Raw genomic sequence first — 13,781 nt, 5'->3', positions numbered from 1 at the left:
TCACTGAGATGTGGACATTTTTAACTCTTCAAAGAAACAGAGCGTGTGTTTTCTCAGCAGATTAAGCTAGAATATGGAGAAAGTATTTTAACATTTGAAAACATTAAAATTCAGCGTTAACTTGGAAGCATTTAATTCCCCAGCTAACAGAATTTTCTTATAAGAACGTTCTCTAAATATTCAGTGTTGGTTCTGGGAACATTAAGTTTTCTTGACATTAGAGGAATGTTTTTATAAGGTATAAAGTTCCTCAAACGTTCTTTCAACTTAATTTTGATCTAAAATTCAACATTCTAGGAACGTTGATTTGTAACGTTCCAAGAACATGAAAATGTCCAGTTTCCTTAATGTTAGTAGAATGTTATTTAAAGGTTAGTTTGATGTTCCTGAAACATTCTTTCAATCATTCAAACACCTGCTGTGAACAAACACTGAAAGAAAGAGAAATAAGAACACAAACTACAACTTTCTTCAGCCACAGCCTTAGATGGACTGAAGATAAAAGACATTAAATCTCTGAAGATCTGATTAAACAACTCCACAAACAGCATTACCAGCTTCACTTATTACTAACCAGACTGACTTTATTTCTGTCACATGTCTACAGAAGATCTTACTGAGAATTAACAGAGGTTTACGTTTCGTTTGAGGTCACCATCATGGAGGTTGGTGGTTGCTTTAGTTGAGCTCTTGACCCCTGACTATCATAGAGTTGCTTCTTTATCCGCAGTTGCATGTTTTCAGAAAACATTTCTGCACTGATAAATCAGATTGACATGTTTGTTTTAATAACAGACAAATAACTGCATTAAAGTGGTTTAAACTGTCTTTTTTTCTGTAATTGCTAACTTAAGAGATTGAAATACTGTATCAAACTCAACCAATGTGAGAAATATCATTTGCAAAACTGTCATTGTTAACTTGTTGTTTAAAACATAGTTTTGTATCATTTATACACTCACAGACATCAACGTTCGGCATATGAAACACAACAATGGTGACATGCCTCATGCCAGCATACAAAACACATTCATGGCTCCCAGCATGCACTGTGACATGAATAAATTATGCAGCTGATTTTTTTTTTTTTTTTTTTTTCTTTCCTTGTCACCATTGTTGAGGTTTGTATGATGAGTGCTGATGTCTAAGTGTGTCGTTTTTAACTTTTAAATAGTTTTGGACAATCCAACATAAATCAGTTTAGTGTTAAAAATGCTTTCTATCACATTTTTGAGTTTATTATTTCTTTTTTACTTAACACGTCAATACCAAAAGTAAACAAAACTACAATAAAGCAGTTGTTTGTCTGTTATTAAAACAGACATGTTGATCTGCTTTATCAATGCAGAAATGTTTTCTGAAAACACCTGCAATTGCTGATAAAGAAGCAACTCTATAATAGTCAGGGGTCAAGAGCTCAACTAAAGCACATCTAAACTTCTGTTAATTCTCAATAAGAGCTTCTGCAGACGTGTGACAGAAATAAATTCAGTCTGGTTAGTAATAAGTGAAGCTGGTAATGCTGTTTGTGGAGTTGTTTAATCAGATCTTCAGAGATTTAATGTCTTTTATCTTCAGTTCATCTAAGGCTGTGGCTGAAGAAAGTTTGTGTTCTTATTTCTCTTTCTTTCAGTGTTTGTTCACAGCAGGTGTTTGAATGATTGAAAGAATGTTTCAGGAACATCATACTAACCTTTAAATAACATTCTACTAACATTAAGGAAACTGGACGTTTTCATGTTCTTGGAATATTACAAATCAACGTTCCAAGAATGTTGAATTATAGATCAAAATTAAGTTGAAAGAACGTTTGAGGAACGTTATACCTTATAAAAACGTTCCTCTAACGTCAAGAAAACTGGATGTTTTTAATGTTCCCAGAACCAACACTGAATATTTAGAGAACGTTCTGGTTACTACCAAAATACCTTATTTATCTTCAGTTTTAAGGTGTGGTTACTGTTGCTCAGTGAAATTTTGCAGGCGAAAGAAAGTGGCACCTGATGTGACAGAATACCTTGAATGAAATACAAGAATAATGACATAACAAACATCCAAGGATAATTTTACCAGCTATCAAACAGACCAACCCTAATGAACTGCTTTAAAAACATTCTCTTTTATCAATATAATATATTTATATCATAATATTTAAGTGTAGTGTTGTACAAAAATGGCAAGGTAGATGCAGCTTTTCCATTGTGGATCATTTGTTTTGCTGTGTTGCAACATTATGAGTCTCTGCCCACACAGAAGTCACTTCCAAATATCAACCAAGAAGCTTTTTATTGGTCACCAATGCAGTGCTGTGTTGTGTTGAGAGAATTTATTTTTCTTTCTTCTTCATTGGGCCAGTTTTCATTTAAATGACTGAATTTCACCCGCAAAATTTCACACAGCAATGGTAAATGTGACCACACCTTCATTTCTGTAACATTTTTGACATCCCTATGCCATCACTGTGACACAGGGGAACGTACGTGGGACAGACACAGAAGCATCCATGACGGCATTTGTGCTCATCGCCCTTGCAGGAGGGGAGAAACCTTTGTGCTGGCCAAATCTCAGTGAGTCCTGCTTTGAGTTCATATGTTTCTAGCTTCATTTAACTAAATATCAGCAATGTTCATTTATTATCTGTCACACGTGTAATTTATTCTCTGCAATTTTCTTGTTTTTATTCCTCTTTAGAGTCTGGACGGTAGCATATCTAAAGCCGTTGCGTACCTTAGATCTCGGATACATGGTCTGACGAATCCATACTCAGTGGCTATGACATCTTATGCTCTAGCCAATGGAAACGCACTTGACAAACAAGCCCTGTTGAGAAAAGCCTCTGCAGGTAAAGATACAGCCTTTTCTGTATGTTTATTTGTGCTTGAAATGTTCAGGCGTCAACGCTGCTCACATATCATCCTATCGGCATTAACATTTCTTGTTTTACCAGCCTAGGTATCAAAGCAAAATGATTAAGATGCAGAGCAACATATTGGTTCAAATCGATGAAGACAAAAATCTTAATTATTATAAACTTTTGACCGCTAGTGTATAATGATAATGGAAATAAACATAAAATTCACATGAACAAATCAACAATGATGACACAATATAAAACTAAAAGTCAAGAAGTACAAAATGTGCTTGGTGTCTTGTATTTTTTATCTACCCTATTTCAACAAAAAAAGTGCTATACAAATAAAATTGATCAGAATTAATCCTATACAGATGGAAGTTACTGGCCCGTCCCTGGAAGCAGTAGCTTTACTTTGGAGGCTTCGGCCTATGCGCTCCTGGCTCTTGTAAAAGCTGAAGACTTTCAGAGGGCAGCTCCCATTGTAAACTGGCTCAACAGCCAGAGGCAGTACAATGGAGGATATGGCACGACTCAGGTTTGTAGTGAACATTAAACATTATTTATCTGGCCATGCAGTATGTTTAATATGCGACATTTACAGTTATTTTACAATAGCTAGGACACATTTCTCAATACTCAATACACATTTCTCAATCTTTTCAAAACTCTTCAAACAGTTCTCATTACCAGCTTTCACTTTGGCACAGCAATTAATTTCACATTAAAAATGTATAATTAATTCATGTCTCAAATCAATTAATTCTTCCATAAAACTAGCTGTTTTTCACCCAACAAACAGTCACTCTCATAAACAATGACCTAACAAAATAAAACTTGAACAACAGGTGGATAGTTTTGAGTGTCCTAAGTATTAAGAAAGGAATCTTAGTGATAGTAAAAAAAAAAAAAACCCTGTAAGATACAGATTATCCACCTTAAGACCAAAAGGGTGATACCTACACAAGAAAAACAGTTGAAACATGTCTCCTCCCTCCCAGGCCACCATTATGGTGTTCCAGGCTGTTGCTGAATACAGGATTAAAGTGAAAGACATAAAGCAGTTAGAACTGGAGATGACGATCCAAGTGGAAGGCAGCCGGCAGCCGATTGTGTTGAAGTTCAGCAAAGAAGATGCTCATCTCGCACAAACAGCAAAGGTGAGTTTGAGCTGAAAGCAAAAAACACATGTTTTTTTTGTGTGGTACCATTTTAATGTCATTTGAGGGATGAGTTAATAAAGTCCTACGATGTATATTGTACAATTACCATTTATGGCAGAGTGTACACAGTAAAATCCACAGAATTAAATCAACTCTGCACAGATAACATTTGGTCCCTCTCTGAATAGTGTTAAAATAACACTGAAGCAGAGTTAAAATTAATGGGATTATTAAGCTATTAATTAAGGGATGATGCTCCTTTAGTCTTTTGATTCAGCAATGCACAAGTGTTTGCTGTGAAACACTATTGCAATTGCTCAAACACAAATTATTTTAAAAACATAAAAAGGTCAAGAGCCAAACTAAAACAAACAATTTATTGACCAATAAAACACCAACATTTAAACCTCTGTTAATTCTCAATAAGAAATTATTTAGACATGTGACAGAAATAAAGTCAATATGGTTAGTAATAAGTAAATCAGATCTTGAGAGATTTTTTACCTTCAGTTGATTTCAATTAAATGGTTTTGGCTGAAGTCACTTGTAGTTCTTGTGTTATTCTGCTTGTTAACAGCAGGTGTTCATCATTAATGTTCAATCATCCCTGAATTAATAGCTTAATTATCTCATTAACTTTAACTCTGCTTCAGTGTTATTTTAACACTATTCAGAGAGGGACCAAATGTTATCTGAGCAGAGTTGATTTAACTGTGGATTTTACAGTGTAGCTTTACTTTCACACAAGTCATATTGTATGAGCAACTGTCATAGACGCACACCTGGTATAAGTTGAACCTTTAACCTTGTAAATCTTATACTAACCCTATCTGCTACATTTTATATATTTTGTCAAGATTCATTAATTTACTGTATACATTACACATACTGTATACATATATTATTTTGCTGTATTTTTCTTTTTTTTTCTTTTTTTTTTACATCAACAGCTTCCATCTAACAGACAGATCACCATCAGTGCCAAGGGTTATGGAGAGGCCTCTGTAACTGTAAGTGACTGAAGAAAGCAATAATCAAAGCTAAAAACAAAAAAATGACCAATACATCAGACCTTGAATACTGTCTGTTTTCTCCTCTGCAGGTTGTGACTGAGTACTATGCAACACCAAAAGAGAGTAGTGGCACCTGCAAGAACTTTGAGCTTGATTTGACTTTTGAAAAGGATGATCAAGGTTAGATTTTATCAACATTTTGTGTCTTCAAATTGCAGAGGGAGACATGATCATCAATGTGATATATTTCAAATGTAAAAAAAATAAAATAAAATAAAAAAATAAATGTATGATCATGCTGGTCCTCACAGGTGTCATTTGGTGCTTATGTAAAAATGTATTACAATATTTTGTATTGTAACCAAAATTAAATACAATTTTATTTCAAGAAAACTGTTTAATTGTCATGAAAGTAATATTAATGTTCCTAAAATCACATTTTGTTTCTTTCTTTTTAGTGAGATATCAAGGAGCAACTGAGAGTTACAAACTCACTATCACCACCAGGTGTGCAAATCTGTCCTATTTTCATCACAATGTTTCTGTTTTAATCAAGTGAATATAAAACTATAAACTTTCAAATTTCAAAGTTCAGTGAATAATCCACGAAAATTATTCAATCAATTACTAAGTTTAGTTTAACTCACATCATAGACAGTCCAAAGTTTTGGCCAGAATTACAGTACTTTATCATGACGTTTATTCTATTCTGTTAAAGCTGATGTGTGTTTTGATGTTTAATATACTTTTTCTTGCCCCATTTTCACATTTGGAGGAGAGCTGGAGAAAACTGTCTGAACCTCTTATTTTAGGGCTATAGACAGCTCACATTTTCTTTGACTCCACAGGTATCTGTCTGCTGACAGGGATGCCACCATGTCTATACTGGACATATCATTACTGACAGGATTTGTTGTGGATGAGAATGATCTGAAGGCGGTATGGATCACTTTTTCATTATTATCACATTTGCTGTTGACAAAATTGAATAAACATTACGAAGGGGCATTAACCGAAATAGTGTTAGTCCCAACAAACTTTTTTCCACTAAGAAAAAGGATGCATGGACTCTACGTATGTCAGCTGACTACATATTTCCGCTACAATTTCAGTGCCACATGAGTTATGGTATGGTATTGTCCCACAGCAAACTGTGGAAGTAGCAAACTCTTTCTGTCACAACTAATAATAATATAATATATATTATTAACTATAGTAAGCATAACATTTTATATTATGTATCATAAAGCATACCTTACGTAAAGGTGGATCTTATCAATATTGCTTTGTCCTGTTGTGGGATATTTCCAAGATTTAACTTTACACTCTTAGAGAAGAAATGTGTAAAAAAAACCAAAAAAACATGTTATGTGTAGCACTCTAGTTTACACACTTTGGGCCTTATTTTAATTGTTAAAATTACTAAGCACATGGTCTGAAGTGCATGGCACATCCACTTTTGCTAGTTTAACGACAGAAAAAAAAAGGTCGGCCCACCAGGCGCATGGTCCAGAAGGGTTGTACCTATTCTCTTAATGAGTCATGGGTGTGGTTTGGGCGTAACGTGCAATAAACCAATCAGAGTGGCATCTCCCATTCCATTTAAAAGCCATGTGCGCTTGCAGCATGGCAGATTGCTATTTGCATGGCGGAATATAGACACCCTCAACCTGACGAGTCAGTTTAAACACATGTGTGTATTGCCACGATTGGTCAAATAATTAGCTGTGTGTACGTAACAAGAAGAGTGTATGCACACTGTGGACCCGCCTATATTACTAACGCACCCTTTAAATTAAAAAAAACTACTGACTTTAGACCAGGTTTTTGTTGGTCAATGGGGCAGTTGTTTTCAGTTGCCTCAAAATAGCAACACGCCAACAATGCGCCTAAACACAGCGCACCCATAAGTGAACATATGGGCCAGAGTGCATTTGCTATTTAAACAATGTGGGCTCTGGACATGAAAATTATAATTCCATCGGGCTGAAACAAGCAAAAATCACTTGTATTGCATTGCACCGGGTGTATGTTAGGGTCCTAATTGTCAATATTAACTTTCAAGAACACTTAATCTCATCCAAAAAAAAAACAAACAAAAAAAAAAATCTAAACTTTCACTTCCTTTAATCACAAAATGAATAAATGTATTATTGTAATAAAATTGTATTGGAAGAATTAATTTGTTTTACACATATGTGTAGTTTTAAAATTAACACAACTTGTCTATTTGTTCACAGCATCCAACACAATCTGTGTAGCCAAGAACACCCATAATGTGCTAATATTACACATTTACACATCACGTGTTAATCTCAGAGATGTAGTGAAGACCAGTCCTCCAAGACCATGACCATTCAAGACCAGAGGTGTGGTCAAGACCAGATCCTCTAAGACCAAAACAAGAACATTAAAGTATAGAGTTAATGAGATAATTAATTAATCATGTGGTGATTGTGCATTAGTGATGAACACCTGCTGTTAACAAGCAACTAAAGCAAACACTGATGATCATAATGGTGACATTTTTAAAAAACTAATAAAACATCAACATCTAAAGCTCTGTTAATAAAGTCAAAATGGTTAGTAATAATATAAACTGTTAATGTTGTTTGTGGAGTTGTTTAATCATCCTCTGCTGAGATCTTAAGAGATTTAATTTCTTCTTTTATCTTCAGTTGATTTCATGTAAGGCTGTGGTTGAAGTCAGTTAGGGTTAGGGTCTTGTGTTTCTCTTTTTTTATGTTGTTGTTTATTTCCTTCAGTGATTCTGCTTGTTAACAGCAAATAACCTTCCTGACACATTCACAGTGGTAACGCAGTGTTGACTCTGCTTGTTAACAGCAGGTGTTCATCACTAATGCTCAATCAACAATTGTAAAATCATTAGCACAGTGAATGTATTAAAATTAACACAAGTGTTGTCATAAAACTTACACATTGATGTGTAAGAATTTAACACAGTTTGAGTTGGTTTTAACACATCCTTTCTAAGAGTTTATGTCAAATTTTCTCACAATTTCCATACACTGCACTGCACTGAAAGTAGCTGTGACCACTGAGGCTAAATGCGGATGCGATTTGCATTAAAGGTCATAAATAAGCATATTAAGGAGAAAAGCTNCCCTGTAAGATACAGATTATCCACCTTAAGACCAAAAGGGTGATACCTACACAAGAAAAACAGTTGAAACATGTCTCCTCCCTCCCAGGCCACCATTATGGTGTTCCAGGCTGTTGCTGAATACAGGATTAAAGTGAAAGACATAAAGCAGTTAGAACTGGAGATGACGATCCAAGTGGAAGGCAGCCGGCAGCCGATTGTGTTGAAGTTCAGCAAAGAAGATGCTCATCTCGCACAAACAGCAAAGGTGAGTTTGAGCTTGTGTGGTACCATTTTAATGTCATTTGAGGGATGAGTTAATAAAGTCCTACGATGTATATCGTACAATTACCATTTATGGCAGAGTGTACACAGTAAAATCCACAGAATTAAATCAACTCTGCACAGATAACATTTGGTCCCTCTCTGAATAGTGTTAAAATAACACTGAAGCAGAGTTAAAGTTAATGAGATAATTAAGCTATTAATTCAGGGATGATTGAACATTAATGATGAACACCTGCTGTTAACAAGCAGAATAACACAAGAACTACAAGTGACTTCAGCCAAAACCATTTAATTGAAATCAACTGAAGGTAAAAAATCTCTCAAGATCTGATTTACTTATTACTAACCATATTGACTTTATTTCTGTCACATGTCTAAATAATTTCTTATTGAGAATTAACAGAGGTTTAAATGTTGGTGTTTTATTGGTCAGTAAATTGTTTGTTTTAGTTTGGCTCTTGACCTTTTTATGTTTTTAAAATAATTTGTGTTTCACAGCAAACACTTGTGCATTGCTGAATCAAAAGACTAAAGGAGCATCATCCCTTAATTAATAGCTTAATAATCCCATTAATTTTAACTCTGCTTCAGTGTTATTTTAACACTATTCAGAGAGGGACCAAATGTTATCTGAGCAGAGTTGATTTAACTGTTGATTTTAGAGTGTAGCTTTACTTTCACACAAGTCATATTGTATGAGCAACTGTCATAGACGCACACCTGGTATAAGTTGAACCTTTAACCTTGTAAATCTTATACTAACCCTATCTGCTACATTTTATATATTTTGTCAAGATTCATTAATTTACTGTATACATTACACATACTGTATACATATATTATTTTGCTGTATTTTTCTTCTTTTTTTTTACATCAACAGCTTCCATCTAACAGACAGATCACCATCAGTGCCAAGGGTTATGGAGAGGCCTCTGTAACTGTAAGTGACTGAAGAAAGCAATAATGAAAGCTAAAAACAAAAAAATGACCAATACATCAGACCTTGAATACTGTCTGTTTTCTCCTCTGCAGGTTGTGACTGAGTACTATGCAACACCAAAAGAGAGTAGTGGCACCTGCAAGAACTTTGAGCTTGATTTGACTTTTGAAAAGGATGATCAAGGTTAGATTTTATCAACATTTTGTGTCTTCAAATTGCAGAGGGAGACATGATCATCAATGTGATATATTTCAAATGTAAAAAAATAAAATAAAATAAAAAAATAAATGTATGATCATGCTGGTCCTCACAGGTGTCATTTGGTGCTTATGTAAAAATGTATTACAATATTTTGTATTGTAACCAAAATTAAATACAATTTTATTTCAAGAAAACTGTTTAATTGTCATGAAAGTAATATTAATGTTCCTAAAATCACATTTTGTTTCTTTCTTTTTAGTGAGATATCAAGGAGCAACTGAGAGTTACAAACTCACTATCACCACCAGGTGTGCAAATCTGTCCTATTTTCATCACAATGTTTCTGTTTTAATCAAGTGAATATAAAACTATAAACTTTCAAATTTCAAAGTTCAGTGAATAATCCACGAAAATTATTCAATCAATTACTAAGTTTAGTTTAACTCACATCATAGACAGTCCAAAGTTTTGGCCAGAATTACAGTACTTTATCATGACGTTTATTCTATTCTGTTAAAGCTGATGTGTGTTTTGATGTTTAATATACTTTTTCTTGCCCCATTTTCACATTTGGAGGAGAGCTGGAGAAAACTGTCTGAACCTCTTATTTTAGGGCTATAGACAGCTCACATTTTCTTTGACTCCACAGGTATCTGTCTGCTGACAGGGATGCCACCATGTCTATACTGGACATATCATTACTGACAGGATTTGTTGTGGATGAGAATGATCTGAAGGCGGTATGGATCACTTTTTCATTATTATCACATTTGCTGTTGACAAAATTGAATAAACATTACGAAGGGGCATTAACCGAAATAGTGTTAGTCCCAACAAACTTTTTTCCACTAAGAAAAAGGATGCATGGACTCTACGTATGTCAGCTGACTACATATTTCCGCTACAATTTCAGTGCCACATGAGTTATGGTATGGTATTGTCCCACAGCAAACTGTGGAAGTAGCAAACTCTTTCTGTCACAACTAATAATAATATAATATATATTATTAACTATAGTAAGCATAACATTTTATATTATGTATCATAAAGCATACCTTACGTAAAGGTGGATCTTATCAATATTGCTTTGTCCTGTTGTGGGATATTTCCAAGATTTAACTTTACACTCTTAGAGAAGAAATGTGTAAAAAAAACCAAAAAAACATGTTATGTGTAGCACTCTAGTTTACACACTTTGGGCCTTATTTTAATTGTTAAAATTACTAAGCACATGGTCTGAAGTGCATGGCACATCCACTTTTGCTAGTTTAACGACAGAAAAAAAAAGGTCGGCCCACCAGGCGCATGGTCCAGAAGGGTTGTACCTATTCTCTTAATGAGTCATGGGTGTGGTTTGGGCGTAACGTGCAATAAACCAATCAGAGTGGCATCTCCCATTCCATTTAAAAGCCATGTGCGCTTGCAGCATGGCAGATTGCTATTTGCATGGCGGAATATAGACACCCTCAACCTGACGAGTCAGTTTAAACACATGTGTGTATTGCCACGATTGGTCAAATAATTAGCTGTGTGTACGTAACAAGAAGAGTGTATGCACACTGTGGACCCGCCTATATTACTAACGCACCCTTTAAATTAAAAAAAACTACTGACTTTAGACCAGGTTTTTGTTGGTCAATGGGGCAGTTGTTTTCAGTTGCCTCAAAATAGCAACACGCCAACAATGCGCCTAAACACAGCGCACCCATAAGTGAACATATGGGCCAGAGTGCATTTGCTATTTAAACAATGTGGGCTCTGGACATGAAAATTATAATTCCATCGGGCTGAAACAAGCAAAAATCACTTGTATTGCATTGCACCGGGTGTATGTTAGGGTCCTAATTGTCAATATTAACTTTCAAGAACACTTAATCTCATCCAAAAAAAAAACAAACAAAAAAAAAAATCTAAACTTTCACTTCCTTTAATCACAAAATGAATAAATGTATTATTGTAATAAAATTGTATTGGAAGAATTAATTTGTTTTACACATATGTGTAGTTTTAAAATTAACACAACTTGTCTATTTGTTCACAGCATCCAACACAATCTGTGTAGCCAAGAACACCCATAATGTGCTAATATTACACATTTACACATCACGTGTTAATCTCAGAGATGTAGTGAAGACCAGTCCTCCAAGACCATGACCATTCAAGACCAGAGGTGTGGTCAAGACCAGATCCTCTAAGACCAAAACAAGAACATTAAAGTATAGAGTTAATGAGATAATTAATTAATCATGTGGTGATTGTGCATTAGTGATGAACACCTGCTGTTAACAAGCAACTAAAGCAAACACTGATGATCATAATGGTGACATTTTTAAAAAACTAATAAAACATCAACATCTAAAGCTCTGTTAATAAAGTCAAAATGGTTAGTAATAATATAAACTGTTAATGTTGTTTGTGGAGTTGTTTAATCATCCTCTGCTGAGATCTTAAGAGATTTAATTTCTTCTTTTATCTTCAGTTGATTTCATGTAAGGCTGTGGTTGAAGTCAGTTAGGGTTAGGGTCTTGTGTTTCTCTTTTTTTATGTTGTTGTTTATTTCCTTCAGTGATTCTGCTTGTTAACAGCAAATAACCTTCCTGACACATTCACAGTGGTAACGCAGTGTTGACTCTGCTTGTTAACAGCAGGTGTTCATCACTAATGCTCAATCAACAATTGTAAAATCATTAGCACAGTGAATGTATTAAAATTAACACAAGTGTTGTCATAAAACTTACACATTGATGTGTAAGAATTTAACACAGTTTGAGTTGGTTTTAACACATCCTTTCTAAGAGTTTATGTCAAATTTTCTCACAATTTCCATACACTGCACTGCACTGAAAGTAGCTGTGACCACTGAGGCTAAATGCGGATGCGATTTGCATTAAAGGTCATAAATAAGCATATTAAGGAGAAAAGCTGTCAAACTCCAATGATAACTTTCTGTTCCCGTTTGTAGCTGTCAACTGGACGCGACAGGCTGGTTCAGAAATTTGAGATGAACAAGCAGCTTTCAGAGCGAGGATCCCTCATCATCTACCTGGACAAGGTCTCTGTCAGTTTTACTCTGAAAACACTGATATAAAAGTGTTGTAATGTTAAAAAAAAAAAAAAAAAAAAAAAAAAAAAAATCACATCATTGCTAAAGGCTAAGTGAGACTGTCATCAACTGAATATGACCCACAGTCCTAAATTACTCCCTAAATTGACCAACTACTATAAATAACAAGCAATAAGTGATTACACTGATGCTGTGACAATAACACTTAGCCAATACATTTTAAATACTCCAAACAGAATACTAACAATGATTTCAAAATGATTTTGGGTAGCGCAAACACCCATTTATTTATTTAAACTAAAAAATAAACTTACAAAGTCTCTCCTGCATCCCTACTCTAAAGTGTCTGCTATTTGCACTTACATTTGCAGATTTCTCATAAAAGGAAAGATTGGATCACCTTCAGGCTGCACAGGATTATGAATGGAGGCTATATTCAACCAGCAGCAGTCACTGTATATGAATACTACTCTATAGGTATGAAACTGATGTGCATGCAGACACTCCAGTAACCTGACATAAATTGCAAAAATATTTTATCAGTCCATCAGTAAACAAGCCTTGTTTACCAGAACCAACCATAAATGCTTCTGAATAAGCTGTCTTTAATGTGGAGCCTACTGCAGATACTTGCCTCAATGAAGTGCACTCAGTTCGTTTAGTGTTATTTATTCTTGATTTTGTTTGTTTATTCGTTTTTTTTTCTTCTACTTTTTTTTCCAAGCCTAGCATCAAATACTGGCCAAATACTAGCAACTATAACCTACATGCAGAACACGATTTTGTTTCAGTTATAACGATGTACCATATTTTGGGTACAAATGTGTACCCACTACCCAGAACTGAGTAAACCTGACAAAACCTGTCATCTCAAAACCCTCCCTTTTGCGATGTCTTCATTTGTAAAAATGTTTTTTTTTTTTTTTTTTTTTTTGGCAAGGACAATACATCTTTGCATTACAACAGTATATATAAAGAAAATTTATACAAATATATCAAAATACATGAATGTATCATATTACATCAAATAGCTCTGTCTGTAATCCTCCTCTAAATGGCAATAACTATCTTTAAATTATGATTAACTCTAATTCAAATCATGATTACTGTAAAAGATGTTGTATATGTTTATTGATTATTTGACCTATTTATGACTTA

At 34.5% G+C, this 13,781-nt stretch overlaps 1 protein-coding gene and 1 pseudogene across 1 annotated transcript; both read left to right on the top strand.

Annotated features, from left to right (window-relative positions):
• The window catches only part of LOC125271387, a 31,029-nt pseudogene that overhangs the window by 13,456 nt on the left and 3,792 nt on the right, over positions 1–13,781 (top strand).
• On the top strand, positions 8,207–12,500 carry LOC125271386 (complement C3-like). The gene is made up of 6 exons (XM_048195468.1): positions 8,207–8,398; positions 9,299–9,358; positions 9,451–9,541; positions 9,819–9,867; positions 10,209–10,299; positions 11,601–12,500. Exons 1-6 carry the CDS (start codon positions 8,222–8,224, stop codon positions 11,619–11,621), a joined length of 489 nt encoding a protein of 162 aa, XP_048051425.1. The 5' UTR covers positions 8,207–8,221; the 3' UTR covers positions 11,622–12,500.

The sequence above is a fragment of the Megalobrama amblycephala genome, linkage group LG7, assembly GCF_018812025.1.
Source record: "Megalobrama amblycephala isolate DHTTF-2021 linkage group LG7, ASM1881202v1, whole genome shotgun sequence".
Taxonomy (NCBI): domain Eukaryota; kingdom Metazoa; phylum Chordata; class Actinopteri; order Cypriniformes; family Xenocyprididae; genus Megalobrama; species Megalobrama amblycephala.
The sequence above is the reverse complement of the archived record's forward strand: the minus strand, read 5'-3'. Positions and strand labels throughout refer to the sequence as shown.

Excerpts from the sequence above, each read along its gene's own strand:
- LOC125271386 (XM_048195468.1), top strand. The coding sequence starts at position 8,222 with ATGTCTCCTCCCTCCCAGGCCACCATTATGGTGTTCCAGGCTGTTGCT. Across the intron at positions 9,359-9,450 it reads ATGGAGAGGCCTCTGTAACT|GTTGTGACTGAGTACTATGC; the intron begins GTAAGTGACTGA and ends TCTCCTCTGCAG. Across the intron at positions 10,300-11,600 it reads ATGAGAATGATCTGAAGGCG|CATCCAACACAATCTGTGTA; the intron begins GTATGGATCACT and ends ATTTGTTCACAG.